The 22,464-nt window shown below is 44.4% G+C and overlaps 1 protein-coding gene across 3 annotated transcripts in view; it reads left to right on the top strand.

Moving 5' to 3' along the window:
* LOC109896716 (USP6 N-terminal-like protein) overlaps positions 1-22,464 on the top strand; it is a 66,266-nt gene that overhangs the window by 39,105 nt on the left and 4,697 nt on the right. For all 3 annotated transcript variants that reach the window (XM_031831713.1, XM_020491033.2, XM_031831712.1), the window contains 12 exons: positions 6,714-6,787; positions 10,268-10,350; positions 11,865-11,904; positions 12,328-12,408; positions 16,796-16,903; positions 17,324-17,433; positions 18,233-18,281; positions 18,564-18,684; positions 19,224-19,318; positions 19,651-19,716; positions 21,384-21,483; positions 21,678-21,830. In XM_031831713.1, coding sequence (XP_031687573.1) covers positions 6,714-6,787; positions 10,268-10,350; positions 11,865-11,904; positions 12,328-12,408; positions 16,796-16,903; positions 17,324-17,433; positions 18,233-18,281; positions 18,564-18,684; positions 19,224-19,318; positions 19,651-19,716; positions 21,384-21,483; positions 21,678-21,830 — 1,080 coding nt within the window. The remainder of the gene's footprint in view (positions 1-6,713; positions 6,788-10,267; positions 10,351-11,864; positions 11,905-12,327; positions 12,409-16,795; positions 16,904-17,323; positions 17,434-18,232; positions 18,282-18,563; positions 18,685-19,223; positions 19,319-19,650; positions 19,717-21,383; positions 21,484-21,677; positions 21,831-22,464) is intronic.

Below are 22,464 nucleotides of genomic sequence, written 5' to 3'. Positions count from 1 at the left end.
GTTGCACAGTTTACAATTGAGATTCAGTTACTTGGAGACATGAACGTTGACACGGTATTTATAACATGCCTGTGGGTGTAGTTTGAGGGTAAACTACTGTGGGTAGACATGTCTTCATTATGTTGAGTGATGTCATTTTGACTGTTGAGGTCAACTGTGTGTGATGTGGTTGGGTATAGGTAGAAACATGTTTGTTTTTACATCTAGTTTGTGTAAATAAGTATAGTTTTGAAGCAATGCTAATAGCATGCCCAGTGTTATGCCGCGTGTGGTTACCCTACAGTTTTAATGTTTTGGGGGTTTCTTGCTATTTTTGTTCACTTTTTACATTCTATTCGTTTCAAGGCATGAATTGACATGGCCTCGGTGCCCTTTGCGATTGCCTTCTAGATCCCTTTTTCCCCCCAATCATAACTATGTATGTAAATGCAGTAAGGTGATTAGAGGCCGCACTCTCAGCCTGGTCGTCACCAGGTTTGGCCTTGGGACGTGTTGGTTGGCTGTACACAGGCAGGCTGAGAGGCGGATGAATTAAGTGGTGTGAGGCTCTGTGAGTTCAAAACAAAGGACAGGAAATGACTTCTCCTCCAACCAGGCTTTCCATTAGAACCGTGCAGCTTCAGTACCTTTGCAGATACTGTGCCTTGCAAAAGTATTCGTTCCTCCTTGCCGTTTTTCCTATTGTGTTGCATTAGAACCTGTCATTTAAATTAATTTTTTATATGGATTTCATGTAATGGACATGCACAAAATAATCCAAATTGGTGAAGTGAAATGAAAAAATAATTTGTAAAAAAAAAATGGTAAAGTGATGCATGCATATGTATTCACATATGAAGCCCCTGAATGAGATCTGGTGCAACCAATTACCTTCAGAAGTCCCATAATTAGTTAGATTGCACACTGGTCACATGATCTGTCACATGATCTCAGTGTGTCTATATACACCTGTTCTGAAAGGCCCCAGAGTCTGCAACACCACTAAGCAAGGGGCACCACCAAGCAAGCGGCACCATGAAGACCAAGGAGCTCTCCAAACAGGTCAGGGACAAAGTTGTGGAGAAGTACCGATCAGGGTTGGGTTATATATTAAAAAAATCACAAACTTTGAACATCCCACAGAGCACCATTTTAAATCCATTATTTAAAAAAATGTAAAGAATATGGCACCACAAGAAACCTGCCAAGAGAGGGCCGCCCACCAAAACTCTGACCAGGCAAGGAGGGCATTAATCAGAGAGGCAACAAAGAGACCAAAGATAACCCTGAAGTATCTGCAACACTCCACAGCGGAGATTGGAGTATCTGTCCATAGGATCACTTTAAGCCGTACACTCCACAGAGCTGGGCTTTACGGCAGAGCTGGGCCTTACGGCAGAGCTGGGCTTTACGGCAGAGTGGCCAGAAAAAAGCCATTGCTTAAAGAAAAGCAAAAAAGCAAACACATTTGGTGTTCACCAAAAGGCATGTGGGAGACTCCCCAAACATATGGAAGAAGGTGCTCTGGTCAGGTGAGACTAAAATGTAGCTTTTTGATAGAGGTCGACCGACTAATTAGGGCCGATTTTATCAAGTGTTCATAACAATTGGTAATCAGCATTTTTGGATGCCGATTTACATTGCATTCCACGAGGAAATTGCGTGGCAGGCTGACCACCTGTTACGCGAGTGCAGCAAGGAACCAAGGTAAGTTGCTAGCTAGCATTAAACATATCTGATAAAAAAAACAATCTTCACATAATCACTAGTTAACTACACACGGTTGGTGAAATTACTAGGTTAACTAGCTTGTCCTGCATTGCATATAATCAATGCGGTACCTGTTAGTTTATCATTGAATCACAGCCGACTTCGCCAAACGGGTGATGATTTAACAAAGGCGCATTCGCTAAAAAGCACAATCGTTGCACAAATGTATCTAACCATAAACATCAATGCCTATCTTAAAATCAATACACAGAAGTATATATTTTTAAACCTGCATATTTAGTTAAAATAAATGTGTTAGCAGGAAATATTAACTATGGAAATTGTGTCACTTCTCTTGCATTCATTGCACGCAGAGTAAGTGTATATGCAACAGTTTGGGCCGCCTGGCTCGTTGAGAACTAATTTGCCAGAAGTTTACATAATGATGACATAACATTGAAGGTTGTGCAATGTAACAGCAATATTTAGACTTAGGGATGCCACCCGTTTGATAAAAAACGTAACGGTTCCGTATTTCACTGAAAGAATAAACGTTTTGTTTTCTAAATGATAGTTTCCGGATTTGACCATATTAATGAACTAAGGCTCGTATTTCTGTGTTTATTATATTATAATTAAGTCTATGATTTGATAGAGCAGTCTGACTGAGCGGTGGTAGACAGCAGCAGGCTCGTAAGCATCCATTCAAACTTTACTGCGTTTGCCAGCAGCTCTTAGCAATGCTTGATCACAGCGCTGTTTGACTTCAAGCCTATCAACTCCTGAGATTAGTCTGGCAATACTAAAGTGCCTATTAGAACATCCAATAGTCAAAGTTATATGAAATACAAATGGTATAGAGAGAAATTGTTGGATGTGTCATAATTCCTATAATAACTGCAATCTAGTATTTCCTTACTGGGAATATTGAAGAACTGGGAATATTGAACCACCAGATTTCATATTGTCTGAGCAAGGAACTTAAACGTTAGCTTTTTTACATGGCACATATTGCACTTTTACTTTCTTCTCCAACACTGTTTTTTAAAAACATTATTTAAACCAAATTGAGCATGTTTTATTATTTATTTGAGACTAAATAAATAAAATGTATGTATTATATTAAGTTAAAATAAGTGTTCATTATTCATTCAGTATTGTTGAAATTGTCATTATTTCAAATATTTAAAAATAGTCGGATTTAATCGGTATTGGCTTTTTTTGGTCCTGCGCAAACCCAACACCTCTCATCACCCCGAGAACACCATGTTTTTCATCAGCGGGGACTGGGAAACTGGTCAGAATTGAAGGAATGATGGATGGTGCTAAATACAGGGAAATTCTTGAGGGAAACCTGTTTCAAAGGTTCACCTTCCAGCAGAACAATGACCATAAGCATACTGCTAAAGCAACACACTAATAGTTTAAGGGGAAACATTTAAATGTCTTGGAATGGCCTAGTCAAAGCCCAGAACTCAGTCCAATTGAGAATCTGTGGTATGACTTAAAGATTGCTGTACACCAGCGGAACCCATCCAACTTGAAGGAGCTGGATCAGTTTTGCCTTGAAGAAAGGGCAAAAATCCCAGTGGCTAGATATACCCCAATAGGCTTGCAGCTGTAATTGCTGAAAAAGGTGTCTCTACAAAGTATTGACTTTGGGGGGGTGAATAGTAATGCACCCCCAAGTCTTCCGTTTTTTGGTATTTTTTCTTGTTTGTTTCACAAGAAAAAATATTTAGCATCTTCAAAGTGGTAGGCATGTTGTGTAAATTAAATTATACAAACCCCTCCAAAAATCTATTTTAATTCCAAGTTATAAGGCAACAAAATAGGTCAAATGCAAAAAGCTCCTTGGAGACCAAGCTACTGGAGGAACCAGGAATGAGTGTTAACTTGGAGGGAGAGAGGAGCACTAGCAGAATAGCACTACTTGTTATAAAGACAGGTCCTGGACTAGAAACCACTAGACCCTAAAAAAGAGAATCATAATATTTATAGTCTATTGTCATGCGATTGTTTACAGTCATCCAGACTCATTCTTTGACAGGAGTTGTGATGAATACAGACAGATACTTTACAGATAGACGACACAGGAAGACACAGTTGTGTTAACTGCCTGGGCGGCAGGTAGCCTCGTGGTTAGAGCGTTGGACTTGTAAGGTTGCAAGATCGAATCACCGAGCTGACAAGGTAAAAATGTGTCGTTCTGCCCCTGAACAAGGCTGTTATTGTAAATAAGAATTTGTTCTTAACTGACTTGCCTAGTTAAATAAAGATAAAAACAACTAGAGGGATGTGATCATAGCGCCTGTTGTTTTTGATGATGCTGTAGTCCAGGAGACAGGCTCTGAGTGATTGAACCAAGGATCATGCTTTCATCCATTCTTTTATAGACTTGATCAACACTTGAATCGTCGTGGACAGATGGGTTATATACAGATTGACAGCATGTCAATGTGAGACCAGTTCCCTCCTTTGTTCTTTCAGTGACATTTACCAGTGTTTTTCAGAAGCCTACTGTGTGATTAATACGTTTTCAGCAGGGAAAATTACATCTTTCTATTCTGACACTGTTATGACCTCTGTGAGGGATGGATGGAGAGAAAGAGAGGGACACAGCAGTTTGACGGGTATTAGAGAGCAGGAGTGAAAGGGAAAGCGGAGAACTGGGTAATTTCCACTCAGGCAAAGCGCTAGACCGGTGGGGACATTTTAATCGCAACGGGAGAGAGAAATGACCTGCCGTTCTGCGCAGCCGTCACCACAGGGCACTGCCATGTGAAGAGGAAGCGGTTGAGACTGGCAGAGGAGGATGAGGGAGGGGTGAAAGTTCAAGGAAGTAGGGGGTCTAACCGGGAAAAAAGAGGAGTAGGAGTGGACAGGGGGAGGAGGATGGGGGTACTCGCTGGAAGTGCAAAGGTTCAGGGATGTATGTTTTCCTCAAGCAGCCCTGTAGCCTTAAGGAAGGGGCTTGTCCAGGAGTGTTCTGTAGGCACGAGGAGTCACAGCAGTCCAAGCAACACAACAAACACATTCTGAACGAGCCTCCAACCCCTTACAAACACGGAGTCACGGATGCCTGTGCCATTCCCCGAGCATGAAAGAGTCTAATTGTGTTTAGCTTAAGCGCTGCCCCTGTTGAATACTAATATGGCCGCTGGGGGGTTTAGTGTGTGTTACTGCTGCCAACACTGGGTTTTACTATGGGAAGACTCAATCCCATTTACCCAGAATTCCATTCCACTGAACCCTGTAAAAATGCAGTGTTTTTTGGGGGGGGTTTTCCAGACAGTGTCCCCTGCTGTCCCTTCTCCCACTCTGTTTGCCATTGTCAGCCCATGGCGACATGCCTTTCACTGTGACAGACAGTTAAACGCCACCCTGTCATAAGAATTCCGGCTGGCTCGATAAGAGCGGTGTTTGTTCGGGACATATTGGAATTCCGGACGAGCCCAGGGAGGAAGTGGGGAAGAATCAAAGTGGAATACTTCCTGTCGGAATACTGACTGAAAAAGTGAAAGAAAAGAGAAAGGAAAAATAAAATGATTAAAACTAAAACCACCCTTCTCTTGGGACCTTGTACTTCTTGAGTGGAGGCAAAGTAGCACATCTCATTGGTGGAGAGGGTTGAAAAGCTGTATGGTGGTTGCTGCTCTGCCATTCTGGTGAATGGAGAGAATTATGTCATGTCTCACACCAGCTCAGTAAACATAGTAGCACACAGAGTGTATCTACAATAGCCTCTCACTAAGAACACAGTATTGTGTTCTTTCTTTGTGCTGTGTGTGGAGCAATGTATTTATTCTCACATTAACTTGGTCGGCAAGCTGCCTCAATCTGTGTACAAATAGGTTTACAGAACACTATCTCAGTGTTTTGTTTATTCTCAATCTCGGCGTGAGTCCAATGTGTCTGAGGCACACACACACACACACACACACACACACACACACACACACACACACACAACTTGTTTTTCTTATGTGTATTTGGCTGGTGGCTCAGTGCAGGTACATCAAAGCAGATGAAATGCCAATTTGTCTGTCGCCTGGAAAGATTCATTCTCTTTTTCCATCAGGACTTGACCAGATCCAAGTGTACCAGAATATTTTCACATCAGGAGGGATGCTTTAGTACCAGCCTTTTGCTATTAGAAAAGCTCAGATACACAGTCTATCCTGGCTGACCACATTCCATCGCCAGAACTACCCGTTGTTGGTGAACTCCTAGAACCAAGGGGGCTCTTCCAATAAATCTGACCTAGACCTTTTAGTTTTCACTATTACCACAGTGCTTCAAACCAAGAACACACACACACACACACGTATATTCTGTGCCAGCTTTGTTAATGTGTTTTCCTGTATTTTGAGCTTCCCATTGGCTGCTGAATCAGGAAGTGGCAGTGTGTGTGTGTGGAGTGACTGTTTGTCGGACCTTTACATTCGACCGGTCAGATCATTCAGTCATAATCTGATGAGGAAACGAATGGTTGTAAATGGAGGAAACTCACTTGGTTGAGTGGTACAGCCGAGGTAAAGGAGGTGTGTGTTCAGCGTGCTCAGCATCCTGGTCACGCGTGACAATTTCTCGTTAATCGTCCGTCTGGGGCATAATAGCTGACATGCGCACGCACCGCTTCTGTCACCGTGATGTCCCTCTGACACTGGTCTCCATTTTGAGCTCAGTGGCTCAACTCAACGGCTCACACACACACACACACAGCCTCTTAGTTGTGTATGATACACCCCACCCCTGGTGAGTCCTGCTGGTTCCACCAGTGTGGGCTACAGTAGGCCAGGCTTTAACCTTTGACCCCTGGCTCATTGTGGGGCCAGATAACTGAACCACTTAGTGTTTGATAGTAGTGAAAAGGTACAGCACGACCATTTCCAGTCTGTATTGGTCTTCACTGAGCCTACTGGGACCACGATACAAAGGTTGACATGTTGACATTTTGAACTCTTGTCCTTTTTCTTCCTTCGATCTTTTCTCTCTCCTCCCCCCTCTGTTTTCTCTGGCAGCGTCTGGTACAGAGCAGGATGCTGTGCTGAGGCTTGAGCAGGAGAGGGCTGAGATCGTCTCCAAATATGACAAGGTAAGAACCCATCCGCTAATGAAGGACAGTATGTCCCCTGTAGCATTGAATGTTTGTCTGTCACTACCAGACAGAAGCTGGGATAACAATATTTCTAGCAGGTTTCCAGAGATGTGTGCTTTGCTTGCTTGTCATTTGTCAGTCTGATGGTGAAAAGTGTGTGTCCATCCATCCATCCATCCACACCATTGTGTGTGTTTGTGGCACCTCTTTCCATTGCCCGTGGCATCATCACTATAGCCAGCCGCTGGGACTGGTTTATAAATGAGCCTTTTTTATTTAGTCCAGCGGGCAGGATAATCAAGCCCACTCATTAAGAGAGGAGCAATGAGGGAGGGATGGAGTGGAGGAGAGAGGTGGGCACTCTGACACAGAGTTTAATTATGTTTTGATGTTTGACCCTGATCACAAGAGGAGTCCATTTTCTCTCGTTGGCGAGGCGGAACGAGTCCAATCAAACCCAATTCAGTTTCATAATGACAGTATCGGGGGGGTTATCAAGACAAAGATGGAGTTCATGCTCTCACTACAGACCTCAACGTTTTCTATCAATGGAGTTTCATTCAAGGGTGATGGAGTATGGCCTATCCCTCCGGTTTCCTTTGACAGGAGAATACTGGAAGAAACCTTCTATACACTCTCCAACTGTGACAGAGTCAATCATAGACACCAGCAACATGGAAAGCTTGACAAAGTCAAACACAGAGCAGAATCATGGTCCAATTCTGCCATGACATTGATTTTACACAGCTGTATTGTGCGCCCCTGTGTCTATACGCAGATACCACATGACACGGGCTTTAGACACAGTCTGTGTCTCCACTGACATCTCTTCCAGGCTCTGTGCGTGTTCGGCCTGATGTCGGATGTAAGAACAATCTATCCATCCCAGATGTCTTTTTGGTGTATTTATAATCATTTTTCCCCTGTTTCTGCTGCGCGAGGGAGCTGGGTTAGGTTAGGACAGGATTTCCAGTAAAGGGAGGGAAGGAGAACGGGAGGGAGAGATGTATTTAGACATCCAGCTGGTCTTCAGGCTAGCCTTGCAGACCTCAGCCAATGCTGGACATTGTTTAGCTCGCTCTTTCTTTCTTCTTCCCTCACTTCATCACCTCTTTTTAAAAAATGTTTTAATTGAACCTTTTTATTTAACTAGGCAAGTCAGTTAAGAACAAGTTCTTATTTACAATGACGGCCTATCGGGGAACAGTGGGTTAACTGCCTTGTTCGGGGCAGAATGAGAGATTTTTACCTTGTCAGCTCAGGGGTTCGATCCAGCAACCTTTCGGTTACTGGCCCAACTCTCTAACCACTAGGCTACCTGCCGCCCCTCTATTTCACTTTTCCTCTCTTTCTTTCCCTTGTATTTGTTTCTCTATACAATCCTTCCATCTCCCCTCCGTCTTCACAATTTATTTACATTTTCTCATTATTTTCCCCTTTGCTGTCATGATTCTCCACTCCTATTTTCTCATTATTTTCCCCTTTGCTGTCATGATTCTCCACTCCTATTTTCTCATTATTTTCCCCTTTGCTGTCATGCATTCTCCACTCCCATTTTCTCATTATTTTCCCCTTTGCTGTCATGCATTCTCCACTCCCATTTTCTCATTATTTTCCCCTTTGCTGTCATGCATTCTCCACTCCCATTTTCTCATTATTTTCCCCTTTGCTGTCATGCATTCTCCACTCCCATTTTCTCATTATTTTCCCCTTTGCTGTCATGCATTCTCCACTCCCATTTTCTCATTATTTTCCCCTTTGCTGTCATGCATTCTCCACTCCTATTTTCTCATTATTTTCCCCTTTGCTGTCATGCATTCTCCACTCCACTTTTCTCATTATTTTCCCCTTTGCTGTCATGCATTCTCCACTCCAATTTTCTCATTATTTTCCCCTTTGCTGTCATGCATTCTCCACTCCCATTTTCTCATTATTTTCCCCTTTGCTGTCATGATTCTCCACTCCTATTTTCTCATTATTTTCCCCTTTGCTGTCATGATTCTCCACTCCTATTTTCTCATTATTTTCCCCTTTGCTGTCATGCATTCTCCACTCCCATTTTCTCATTATTTTCCCCTTTGCTGTCATGCATTCTCCACTCCCATTTTCTCATTATTTTCCCCTTTGCTGTCATGCATTCTCCACTCCCATTTTCTCATTATTTTCCCCTTTGCTGTCATGCATTCTCCACTCCCATTTTCTCATTATTTTCCCCTTTGCTGTCATGCATTCTCCACTCCCATTTTCTCAGTATTTTCCCCTTTGCTGTCATGCATTCTCCACTCCTATTTTCTCATTATTTTCCCCTTTGCTGTCATGCATTCTCCACTCCACTTTTCTCATTATTTTCCCCTTTGCTGTCATGCATTCTCCACTCCAATTTTCTCATTATTTTCCCCTTTGCTGTCATGCATTCTCCACTCCACTTTTCTCATTATTTTCCCCTTTGCTGTCATGCATTCTCCACTCCAATTTTCTCATTATTTTCCCCTTTGCTGTCATGCATTCTCCACTCCCATTTTCTCATTATTTTCCCCTTTGCTGTCATGATTCTCCACTCCTATTTTCTCATTATTTTCCCCTTTGCTGTCATGATTCTCCACTCCTATTTTCTCATTATTTTCCCCTTTGCTGTCATGCATTCTCCACTCCCATTTTCTCATTATTTTCCCCTTTGCTGTCATGCATTCTCCACTCCCATTTTCTCATTATTTTCCCCTTTGCTGTCATGCATTCTCCACTCCCATTTTCTAATTTTCAATGTTAACTTTCTTTCTATTGTCTGAATTCAACAGCCTCTCCTCTGCCTTGAGTCAGGCTGTGACTCAGGGTGCATCTGCCTAGCTCTTCATTTCACACCTGTTAGCTGCAGGGCTAGGCACTCTAGCACAGCCAAGCATAGCATGTACACACACACACACACACTCACTCTGTAGCGGAGTGGGGAGGACGGGAGTTGCCCATCCCTGCTCCAGACTGTCTGTGTAATGTTAATGCAGTTTAGTCAACTTCTTGATATGCCACACCTGTCAGGTGGATGGATTATCTTTTGCAAAGGAGAAATGCTCACTAACAGGGATGTAAACACATTTGTGCACAAAATTTGAGAGAAATAAGCTTTCTGTGCGTATGGAAAATGTATGGGATCATTTATTTCAGCTCATGAAACATGGGACCAACACTTTACATGTTGCGTTTATATTTCTGTTCGGTATAGAATAACACGGATGTTTCTATCTCTATTGTAATAGTGTCAATGTTTACAACGTATGTAGCCATCCAGTTCTATATAGGCATCTATATAGGCAAGTAATGAATCTCATTTGTTTTTATTCTCATTTGTGCTGCAAGTTTTAAAAAAAATAAAAGATGTTCCCAAGGATGTTTTTTTTTAATAGCATAAATACATTTCAAACTTTTCAAATACATTTCCAACTACTTATTCATTGCTTTACCCATAAGGCTCTTTGGTTGCAGGGAAAAGAGGGCGCCACTGTGGAACCCTGGGAGGATGCAAGCTTCCACCTGTACAAAGTTATTGACCGCTTCGGCTTCGTACAGTAAGCACACACACACACACACACACACACACACACCCTTAAGTGATCAAATCATTACACAAGGCATATAAACTTTTTGAAATGTGAATCAGTCACACGCACACCACAATCTTCCCCCTTATTTGTGTTCTGATATTTCACTTCAGTAAGTTTCAAAGAACACTAGTTTAAAACAGTACCATTGTCTTGAAGTTGGAGAAAGTGACTCTCTATAGCCTGGTGTGTTGTGGCGTTGGCATGGCCAGTAGTGGGGTTGCATGGCTCTTAAACAACACTGTTCTTAGGCAGTTATAACAGTTATATATAGGCTGGCACATGTGGGCTGGTCTAGGCAGGAAGCTGCAGGGTTAGCCACAATCACAGGGCATCAGTGTGGAAGCTCAGGCCGAGAGTATAGGGGAGAGAGGGATGACGTGCCGGGGCCCAGGGCCAGTCACGGTCTGGAGAGAGATGGAGAGAAGGTGCCAGTCTGGAGAGAGGGAAGGATGGAGAGGTTGAGGGCCTGAGTGAAGGCTATGGTCTGGGAGAGAGGGATAGAAAGAGAGCAGATGGGGGATTGGCTGAAGGTTATGGTTCTGGCCTAATGCCAGGACTTTGGACTGGTTAGGACACAGAGCTGGGGGCCCATGGTTAAGACAGTAGAGATGAGGACTCAGGCTCCATGAAATAGCCAATGAAGGAGAGCCCTTTCTAGGTCATACTGACTAGGTGTGATGACAACAATGAGGGAGAAAAGAAGGGAATGCCCCATTTACAGGCAGACACCAACAAACTGACTGCAAACTCTCTGTGCTTCCTGTATGAGTTAAAGGTCAGGTTCAGGGGTCAGGGCAGTCCCGGGAAAGAGACACAGGAAGTGGGGGATGGGACACGGGCTCTGTTCCCTTCCTTCCATGAAGTCATCACAGATCTGACCTGATCATGGGTCTGACCAATGTTGGATTGGTTAAAACAATGGAGAGGAAACCTTACGTTCACAGCCAGTGGGCTGAGTGGCACAGAGAGAGCTGTGCTGCTCTGAACTGTTAGTTTCATAGTGTAACTGACAGATAACCATAGAGGCATTGAAACTGGGACAGGACAGTAGCCAGAATGGAGGAATGTTTTAATGTGTTATTTCCTGTTTGCTGGGCTGCTGACGTGTCATGTTCCCTCCCTTTGATGAGTGTTAGGGAAGGTGAAACGAGCTCTGGTAGTAGCATCATTTATTTATTTAATGACTCTACTTCCTCTGGAAAGAATCTTTGAGTGGTCCGTATTCACGTTGAGACATATCATCTTGGGGCTCCATCTTGTCCATCTTCACCGCGTACTGAGTCGGACAGAGAGACAGCCTACTAACATTCCACCCGTCTACCAAGTGTAATGTTCTTAAAGGCCCAGACCAGCGAAACCTTAGCTAAGCTCATGGTCAAACAATGATTGATACCTTGCATATTTTCAGAGCAACAATGTGTCTGAAACAAAATCAACCAAAGCTGTGTGATACTCACGCTTTGTTTTCTCCTCTCCAGTGAGAATGAACTTCCGTCCTACGACTCGGTGGAAGAGAAGGTGAGACGACCATGTCTCAGGCCCTCAGGGCTAACTACATCTCTCCCGTCCCACATGTCTATGCCTCTTTAAAATGACCTTCACCGATGAGAAAGAACACAGCGTCTTTCACACACATAACGATTACCGTTACTGCTATGAATAGAGCTCTGGTTGCTGAGAATTGATTAGTTCTTTCCTTTATCAGAATCCTAACATTTTGTATTCTTCTACTGTAGCTTACAATGAGTTACATAATGTTCTGAGCTGATGGTTAGATTGCATTCTAATGTCACTGTAACCTTTGCCTCATCCTGGCATCATAAAATGGTCTTTGTTTTATGAAGCAAAATGTATGACACTGCATATTTGTCTGCATATACAGTTCCTCCAGAGTTTTGGTAATGAGGAAGTGTTAACATGCCACTTCCTGTGTCCCCTCAGCAAAAACACTTAGAGGTAGAAAGGACCTCAAAATGGCTGAAGATGATGAAGAGCTGGGACAAGTATAAGAACAGTGAGAAGGTACGATCTCTCTCTCTCTCTTCCTCCCTCACCATCTCTCCCCCTTCTTGCAGTCTCTTAAAATATCTCATTCCCACATTCCTGTTGTCAAATATTACATTCCACATCCTTCTCCTTGTGCCTCGCTCACATCTCTCCCTTCTCTTTGGTGAACAAATATTAGTGAGTCTCCCTGAAGAGCATTTATAGGGGTCTAGTCTCTGTAATAGCTGTCTTTGTTAGTGCCTGAGTTTGGGGTCTTCTTTATGCTAGGTGTTGGGCCCTCGGGCATTCAGTTCTGACGTCCTTCAGTTGTACTCTGAGGTGGTCTCAGCGGGAATTGGAGATTGTCTTTAAATTGACCTTGGCTAGGGGAATGTTTTAGCCTTGTTCTCTCTTTCTCCGGTTTCAAAGATTGCGTGACAAGCAACAACCAAGGACTTGTTGTTTCCCCCCTCTCAGTCAGTGCTCCGCTCGTTTCTCTCGGCTGGTTAAACAGGTTACGGTTGATGGCTCTTTTTGTTTCCTGTGCTGCTGAAAACAATAGCATACTAATGCAGTCATAAGGTTCTAGCATCTGTAAGGCGGGTTCTAGCATCTGTAAGGCGGGTTCTAGCATCTGTAAGGCGGGTTCTAGCATCTGTAAGGCGGGTTCTAGCATCTGCAAGGCGGGTTCTAGCATCTGCAAGGCGGGTTCTAGCATCTGCAAGGCGGGTTCTAGCATCTGTAAGGCAGGTTCTAGCATCTGTAAGGCAGGTTCTAGCATCTGTAAGGCAGGTTCTAGCATCTGTAAGGCAGGTTCCTAGCATCTGTAAGGCAAGTGTAATCTTTAGATCTACTAAGAATCTGCTGTAGGGCAGAGCCTGGGTCCTGGCACAGGTGTTGATGTGACAATGAATTTATGGTACAAATAGGACTGCGGAGTGCAGCGAGTAGGAGAGACCTCTACACTGAAGAGCCATTTAGATCTCACACACACACACACACACACACACACACACCAAAAGGAAACCACATGCACAATTACGCACACACACCAATGGTGATTAGTGGAACAGGTGCACTCATTGACTTCATCAGAGCCCTAATTACTGGGCTGTCGCTGTCGACGTCAAGCCCCAAGTGGGTCTATCTGGCACACACATACACTGTACACACACACACCTCCACACTCACACATAACACACATACTACACACACTCACTCACACACACACACACAGACTAACATGCATTATGAGCATACAACCTAAACTGATTCGTTAACCTTTAATCATCAGCCATCACTGGCCATCCGATGCCTAAACACATCTCCTTCCAAATCAATGTTTCTCTCTCTTCTCCCACCTCTCTGTGTTCCACCTGCTGAATAATGAAGATTGTGTTTGTGTGTGTGTGTATATAATGTGTGTGTGTGTGTGTGTGTGTGTGTGTGTGTGTGTGTGTGTGTGTGTGTGTGTGTGTATATAATGTGTGTGTGTGTATATAATATATATGTGTGTATATAATATATATGTGTGTGTGTATATGACACGCTACAAAAGTATGTGGTAACCGCTTAAAATTAGGCTATTTCAGCCACCGTTGCTTGACAGATGTATAAAATCGAGCGCACAGCCATGCGATCTCCACAGACAAACATTGGCAGTAGAATGGCCTGACTGAAGAGGTCAGTGACTTTCAACGTGGCACCACCATAGAATACCACCTTTCCAACAAGTCAGTCAGTTAAATTTCTGCCCTGCTAGAGCTGCCCCGGTCCATTGTAAGTGCTGTTATTGTGAAGTAGAAACGTCTAGGAGCAACAACGGCTGAGCCGCGAAGTGGTAGGTCACACAAGCTTACAGAACGGGACCACAGAGTAAAAATCGTCTGGCCTCGGTTGCAGCCAATGTTCCTCTAAGATGTGCACAGCTCCCCGGGACTACTGTGCGGAATTATCAGCCCACCGAGAGAAGCATGAGATTGATCTTCACTCAACTTTGTAGAGCAGTGTTCACCGACTGGTTGATCTCCAAGGCATTCCTAGTCGATCGCCAAACATTTCTATTAAAAACAACAACGATAAAGCCTTGTCATCCTATTTTGTTTTGTTGGTCTCGGGCTGTTTGGCGGTAGGTGCACCTGATTCAGCTGCCTTGCGCGCCGGGTAGGTGAACTGTTGCCATTTTGAACCAATTCATGTGTCTGGCGGGCCCAGAGAGCAAATCAAGTGCACTATATGCCTACTGCTGGCCAATCGGTTTGCTCAAATTACCGTGTCTGCAATAACATAGCAGGCATAAAAGAAAGCTACAGCAAAGTTGATACTATGATATTTCAAAATGTTTAAAACCATAACTAGAGCGAGACTGTTAACGAATACAGCAAAGAGCTGCTGTTTTTATGAGTGAGTTCATGTTTAAGTTCTTTCTCAGCGCTGTCAACACTTTTATAAGCCATAAAATGTGCGTTCTTCCTATTTCCACTCAGCGCTACAACAAGCACTGCAGCAGTAATGAATGAGTAGGAAAGTGTATCTATAGGTTTGCATTGTTATTAATGTTAGCGGCTTGGGTCTTTTTTAATATCCAGGAATATTTCACTTTCTCTGTTCATAGGAGTAACAACATGAATGTGTGCATGTGGCAGAAATAATAAAGTGCGACTCGAGTTTCCCCACCCTTTTTAGTCAGAGTCAGTGTCGGAAAGGGAGAGCAGAGGGTTGTTGAGGCGGGACCCTCAGTCTGCTGCTCTCCCTCCGCTGAGACTGACCATCAAATGCAGGCATCATCTGCCCAGTACAATAAAAAGAAAGCAAATGATTTAAATGCTCAGCTGTGCCTCACAAGAAATACAATAACAGATGTATTACCAGTGTGATCATATAGCCCACCTCAAATTTCAAATTATAATTCAAAAAACCTATCTGAGCAACAATTTATTGGCAGGGCAATTCAAGCAAAGCCAATATGCGTTGATAATGTATTGGGCCTGTATTTCTACAGTACTGTTTTTAATTGGTTAATGTTGCATAGGCTTGTGTTTTTTAAGTCATGTTAAAAAAAACTATCTGAACTCAGAAAAGGTTGGTGGCCCATGTTCTAGTTTTCCCTGTTAACACTCAATGTTTCCCTTTACTGTGGTAATTGTGATCGATACAACACAATATTAACCACTTTCAATGTAACATACCGAAACAAAACAAATTATGCAAGAGATTGTTGTCGGCTGAATGCCTTGGAGTAGGATTCTATTGCATTGACACACACTACCCAACCCGCACTCTACACAGACCGGTGCGGCATAAACAAGAACTGCAGTAGACCTATATGCAAATAAACCGTTGCCATATATGTATCTGTGCCATTTACTTTGAACTGGACTGTGTTTACAGCATGAGCGGTCATGAGTAAATGTGCTTGTTTTGAGATCAAAGCGAGAGCTCCATGTAGCCACATGTGTACATTTTGTTCATGTCCTTTGCTAGTTAGTGAGTTATTAGCCCAGTTATAGATCATTTGTAGTTAGCAATATGGGAGTGATTGCTTCCTACAAGAGCACAAAATGTGTACATTTCCAGGCATCTTTGAAAAGCTGCTACTGTAGGCTGAATGATAGAACAGCTATTTCCATGTTAAAATGTTTCTCAGATTCCTTGGCCAGATAGGTAGGTCTCCCCACACACATCACATATAGCCTCTTTTCCAATCACCCAGAATCAGCTGATATAAGAAGGGCTTTATAAATACATTTGATTTGGATTTGAATAATAGTTTTATATAGTTTGTCCTTCACACGCATACTTAGGCTTCACATGTATACCTGTCCTTAACATGCATACGTGTCCTTCACACGCATACTTGTTCTTCACGTGCATACTTGTTCTTCACGTGCATACTTGTTCTTCACGCGCATACTTGTTCTTCACGCGCATACTTGTCCATCACGCGCATACTTGTTCTTCACGCGCATACTTGTCCATCACACGCATACTTGTCCTTCACGCACATACTTGTCCTTTCACACGCATACGTGTTCTTCACACGCATACGTGTCCTTCACGCGCATACGTGCCCTTCACGCGCATACGTGTCCTTCACGCGCATACGTGTCCTTCACGCGCATACGTGTCCTTCACGCGCATACGTGTCCTTCACGCGCATACGTGTCCTCTCATACTATCCACTTGATTAACATTTGATTGATGTTTTCTTGATGATTGATTGTACCCCCTTAATGTTGAATGTGAGTCAGATTATTCATACTATCAATTCATCATGAAAACTGTTTGGTTGTGTAGCTCGAATTTGATTGGGCACAAAGGCATTTTGAACTTGAGCGTTAGGGCTAGGGGGTGTGGTTGGAAGGTGGTCTCTTTGATGTTACACTAAGAATGTCCTTTTCCCCGTATCCATGTCTCCCTCCAGCTGGTGAGGCGGATCTATAAGGGAATTCCCCTACAGCTCCGAGGAGAGGTGTGGTGTCTGCTCCTCGACGTTCCCAAAATAAAGGAGGAGAAGAAAGACTTCTACGAGGTACGTTATGGAGACACGAGCCAGAAGCTCACAGCAGAGTTATAGTGCTCTCTAGGACTAACATCCTTCCTCCCTGGGAAAAGTCATGGAGGAACTATACACATTCACACTGTAGTTGACTCTCCTATTGTCTCTCTCCACTCAGCCAGCTTCATTACAGCCCAGGCCTCATTAACATTCATAACCAGGCCGGTAAAACCCTGATTTATTAGATTTCAGAGCTTCATCCATTATTATGGGGGGAGGTGTGTGTGTGTGTGTGTGTGTGTGTGTGTGTGTGTGTCAGCACTGGAATACTGAGTTTCCAGTCACAGCTGAGCTTTATTATAACTCAATAAATATTTGCGGGATGGATGAATAGTTTTATTCCTCACACACACTCCCCCAGTGACTCTGTGTTGTTGTGTTTCCTGTGTGTAGAAGCTGAAGCTCAGGGCTCGAGGTCTGTCTCCTGACGTTCGTCAGATTGACCTGGATGTGAACAGAACCTACAGGGACCACGTCATGTTCATGACCCGCTACGACGTCAAGTCAGTATCTCCCTCCGACTGTACACACACACACACACACAGGGACCACGTCATGTTCATGCACCGCTACGACGTCAAGTCAGTTTCTCCTACTCCAGTACAACATCTACACTTAGTCACTACAGAATAGTACCCTTAATTAGGGCCTGGAGTTTTTCTTGACCGTGTGCCCTGACTAGGAAAAAACCCTGGTCGTAGCCTGGGCCATGATGCACATCTATCTGGCCATACCTCTTTCTGTCATAATGGTGGCTGACATGGACATTTCCCTTATAAGGAAGTGAGAGGACACACACGTCCCTTTTCTGTGTTTTTACTTCTGCTTGATGACGTCATGGAGAGAGCCAGAACCAGGGGCCCCTGGGAAATAAACACTGGCCTGCAGAGTCCGAGAGCACCACGGACCTGGCAGGCACAGCCTCACAGGAACTAAACACATTACCTCGATACTGTCCATGACACAATATAACTACCTCAAACACAGCTATACCATGAAAGCATAAAATGTACAACTACCTCAAACACAAAGGTTGCCATTACTGGCCAAATATAGGAAGTAAATCACTAATGCATTTGTTCATCTCATTTAGAAGACAATACGACTATTAGAGCATTTGAATGATGAGAGAAGACCAGATCTCCCAGATGTATCTCAATGAGACTAACCTGGATAAATAAAAACTGAATTCCCCTTTTGTGATCAATTGGGAAGCTCCTGAGGTGTTCCGGTTAGTTAACCTGCACTTCCGTCAGATGATGTCTAGTCATTAGTAGGTTGACTGTTTGTTGTTGTTTTCAGGCAGCAGGCTCTGTTCCACGTCCTAACAGCCTACTCCGTGTACAACACGGTGAGTCACACTACACACATTCCAGAATGAATCCCCCGTCACCTCAACGCCTCTCTTTACCCTACCTCTCCTTTCCCCAATCAACTGTTTTCTACAGCCTCGCCCTTCTCTCCCTCGTCCTTCTTTTATCCCCTCATCCAGCTCCTCCTGATCATCCTCCCCTGTTCTCTCCATCCACCGACCTCTTCTGTTCCTGTGTAGATATAAAGAAGTGAGTTGGTGTGCAGTTTTGCATGCGTGTTTGTCTATACATTACAAACCTGTGTGTGTGTGTGTGTATAGGAGGTGGGGTACTGCCAGGGCATGAGTCAGATCACTGCTCTGTTGCTCATCTATATGAACGAAGAGGATGCCTTCTGGGCTCTGGTCAAACTGCTGTCTGGACAGAAACACGCCATGCATGGTAAACACACCAGAACACACACACTACACACTGTGTAACATCCCATAGAAGTGTTAGGGCGTCATTCAATAGCCCACGCAAAACCCACGCCTAAGCCATGCCATACACCATATAGGACACAAGTCAATTCAGGGGTAGCATACTAGACCAGACAAACTAAGTAGGCATGAACAGCCATGCCCTAGACCACATAGGATAGTAGGCTCTGGTCTTTGACTCCAAACATTCCTTAAGTCCAACATGACCCCACTGACACAGGAACGTGCCCTACAGATAGAATATAAACACGCACTCACACACTGAATACACACACACTCTCACATACCTTTTCAAGGACTTAGGCTGTCTCTTCTGGGCCCCATAAAATGTGAGGAAACACATTTCTAGAGAACCCTCCCTGACAACTTCTTACCAGATATCTATAGAGCTCACCCAATCTCCCGTCCCTTTCATTCAGACCCACACACAGCGAGAACCACCAGAGTCATTTCCTACATTTGATAAAATGCTCTGTGATCTCCGCCCCTCCTCCCCTCTAGGGTTTTTTATCCCCGGCTTCCCCAAACTGATGCGCTTCCAGGAGCACCATGACCGCATCCTCAAGAAGATGATGCCCAAACTGAAGTCACACCTGGTGAGGCCCGCAGAGCACACACACACACACAGTCTGGGGGAGGGGGTAGTGGTATATAAATGACAGCCCTAAGCCTGCTGGTATGGGGGACTGAGTTGAGTGCCACAGCAGCAGCCTTTGATGTGTTGAGATTAAAGGGTGGTGGAGTGAGAGAGAAATGCCATGTCTACAAACGCAACCATACACACACAGATATGGCTTTTATTCTGCTTTTAATATGGGGCCTTGGGCACGTTGGTGGATTCACCACTGCTGTTAAACCAAGGCCACTGTTTAAATACACACACACACACACACATGGAGTGGTAATGGCTCATTGACCTCTGTTTCAGGACACACAGGAGGTGTTCACCAGCCTGTACACTATGAAGTGGTTCTTCCAGTGTTTCCTGGACAGGGTGAGTGTCTGAATCACATCCCCTTCCCTCTGTATCAGAATGTTAGACAGGGTGAGTGTCTGAATCACATCCCCTTCCCTCTGTATCAGAATGTTAGACAGGGTGAGTGTCTGAATCACATCCCCTTCCCTCTGTATCAGAATGTTAAACAGGGTGAGTGTCTGAATCACATCCCCTTCCCTCTGTATCAGAATGTTAGACAGGGTGAGTGTCTGGATCACATCCCCTTCCCTCTGTATCAGAATGTTAGACAGGGTGAGTGTATGGATCACATCCCCTTCCCTCTGTATCAGAATGTTAGACAGGGTGAGTGTCTGGATCACATCCCCTTCCCTCTGTATCAGAATGTTAGACAGGGTGAGTGTCTGAATCACATCCCCTTCCCTCTGTATCAGAATGTTAGACAGGGTGAGTGTCTGGATCACATCCCCTTCCCTCTGTATCAGAATGTTAGACAGGGTGAGTGTCTGAATCACATCCCCTTCCCTCTGTATCAGAATGTTAGACAGGGTGAGTGTCTGGATCACATCCCCTTCCCTCTGTATCAGAATGTTAGACAGGGTGAGTGTCTGAATCACATCCCCTTCCCTCTGTATCAGAATGTTAGACAGGGTGAGTGTCTGAATCACATCCCCTTCCCTCTGTATCAGAATGTTAGACAGGGTGAGTGTCTGAATCACATCCCCTTCCCTCTGTATCAGAATGTTAGACAGGGTGAGTGTCTGAATCACATCCCCTTCCCTCTGTATCAGAATGTTAGACAGGGTGAGTGTCTGAATCACATCCCCTTCCCTCTGTATCAGAATGTTAGACAGGGTGAGTGTCTGAATCACATCCCCTTCCCTCTGTATCAGAATGTTAAACAGGGTGAGTGTCTGAATCACATCCCCTTCCCTCTGTATCAGAATGTTAGACAGGGTGAGTGTCTGGATCACATCCCCTTCCCTCTGTATCAGAATGTTAGACAGGGTGAGTATCTGGATCACATCCCCTTCCCTCTGTATCAGAATGTTAGACAGGGTGAGTGTCTGGATCACATCCCCTTCCCTCTGTATCAGAATGTTAGACAGGGTGAGTGTCTGGATCACATCCCCTTCCCTCTGTATCAGAATGTTAGACAGGGTGAGTGTCTGGATCACATCCCCTTCCCTCTGTATCAGAATGTTAGACAGGGTGAGTGTCTGAATCACATCCCCTTCCCTCTGTATCAGAATGTTAGACAGGGTGAGTGTCTGAATCACATCCCCTTCCCTCTGTATCAGAATGTTAGACAGGGTGAGTGTCTGGATCACATCCCCTTCCCTCTGTATCAGAATGTTGGGTGAGTGTCTGAATCACATCCCCTTCCCTCTGTATCAGAATGTTAGACAGGGTGAGTGTCTGAATCACATCCCCTTCCCTCTGTATCAGAATGTTAGACAGGGTGAGTGTTTGAATCACATCCCCTTCCCTCTGTATCCTTTAGGCCTGCAGCTTTTCTAAATGTGTCTTTGTAAAGCATCAGTCATTATCACACCATGCCTACTGCAGGTGTCAGGCTAAAGAAAGTGTTCAATTATATTCTGAAAATATATTTATTTATTCTCTTTTCTGGCTGTATCATTCTCTCTCCCTATCTCTTTCTCTCTCCTTCATTATCTTTCTTCCTCTCTGTCTCTCTACCTCAGACCCCCTTCACCCTGACCCTGCGGATCTGGGACATCTATATCCTGGAGGGAGAGAGAGTTCTGACCGCCATGTCCTACACGGTCCTCAAACTGCACAAGAGTAAGACCAGAACAGTAGGATTGTGCTATTGTGACCACGTGGTTGTCTGTGCGCCACCAGGCGAAGTTGCTTCACTGAACCACCTCCGCTAAACTCTAAGATCTGTGACTGTCTGTGACTGTCTGTGACTGTCCTCAAACTGCAGGAGAAAGTGTTCTCACACTGTGTGTGTGTGTGTGTGTTTGTGTTTGCAGAGCACCTGTTGAAGCTGTCTATGGAGGATCTGGTTGAGTTTCTGCAGGTGACTCTGGCCAAGGACTTCTTCTTTGAGGATGACTTTGTGATTGAGCAGCTGCAGAACAACATGGTGGAGCTAAGGAGGTCCAAACTGGAGCTGGCCGCACCAGGTAGCCTTCTGCCCCCAACACATCTCATACACACTGATTACAGTAGGCTATACATTTGTCACACACACGCAGATTAGACAACTGCCACACACACAAGCTCAAAATATCAACACACACACGGATGTATCACCCTGCATATGTAACTTCACTTACATTCACCCTCAACCACACAGTTCCAGTTCTCACACACACACACACACAGCTCTCCTGCTGGCTGCTGTGTAATAGTATTACCAGTGGTAGTAGTAATTAGTGATAGCAGCCTGTGTCTCATCTTGCTTTCTGTCTCTTGCTTAATCTGCCTCTTCTCCCTCTTCTCCCAATGGTTCGGCCCAGCCTACAAAAGTGTGGGTGGGAGTGGGGGCCACATCCCCTCCTACGACAGTAACCGGTGGGCTATCCTGACTGGTGTTCCCCTGTTTCATCATCTGTCCATCCCTCCCTCCCTCTGTCAGTCCCTCCGTTTTCCGTCTGTCTGTCTGTCGCCTGTCTGTCCAGCGGCCCTGGGCTTCTCTTACAGAACATTCTCCCAATGGTACCGCAATCTTGTGCAGTAGCTACTGCAACTCAGGCCAGGCTACTATTGGTAAAGCTACTATTGGTAAAGCTACTATTGGTAAAGCTACCTTGGAGT

The sequence above is a fragment of the Oncorhynchus kisutch genome, linkage group LG9, assembly GCF_002021735.2.
Source record: "Oncorhynchus kisutch isolate 150728-3 linkage group LG9, Okis_V2, whole genome shotgun sequence".
In the NCBI taxonomy this organism is placed as follows: domain Eukaryota; kingdom Metazoa; phylum Chordata; class Actinopteri; order Salmoniformes; family Salmonidae; genus Oncorhynchus; species Oncorhynchus kisutch.
Note: the sequence above shows the minus strand (reverse complement) of the source record. Positions and strands in the feature narration are given on the sequence as shown.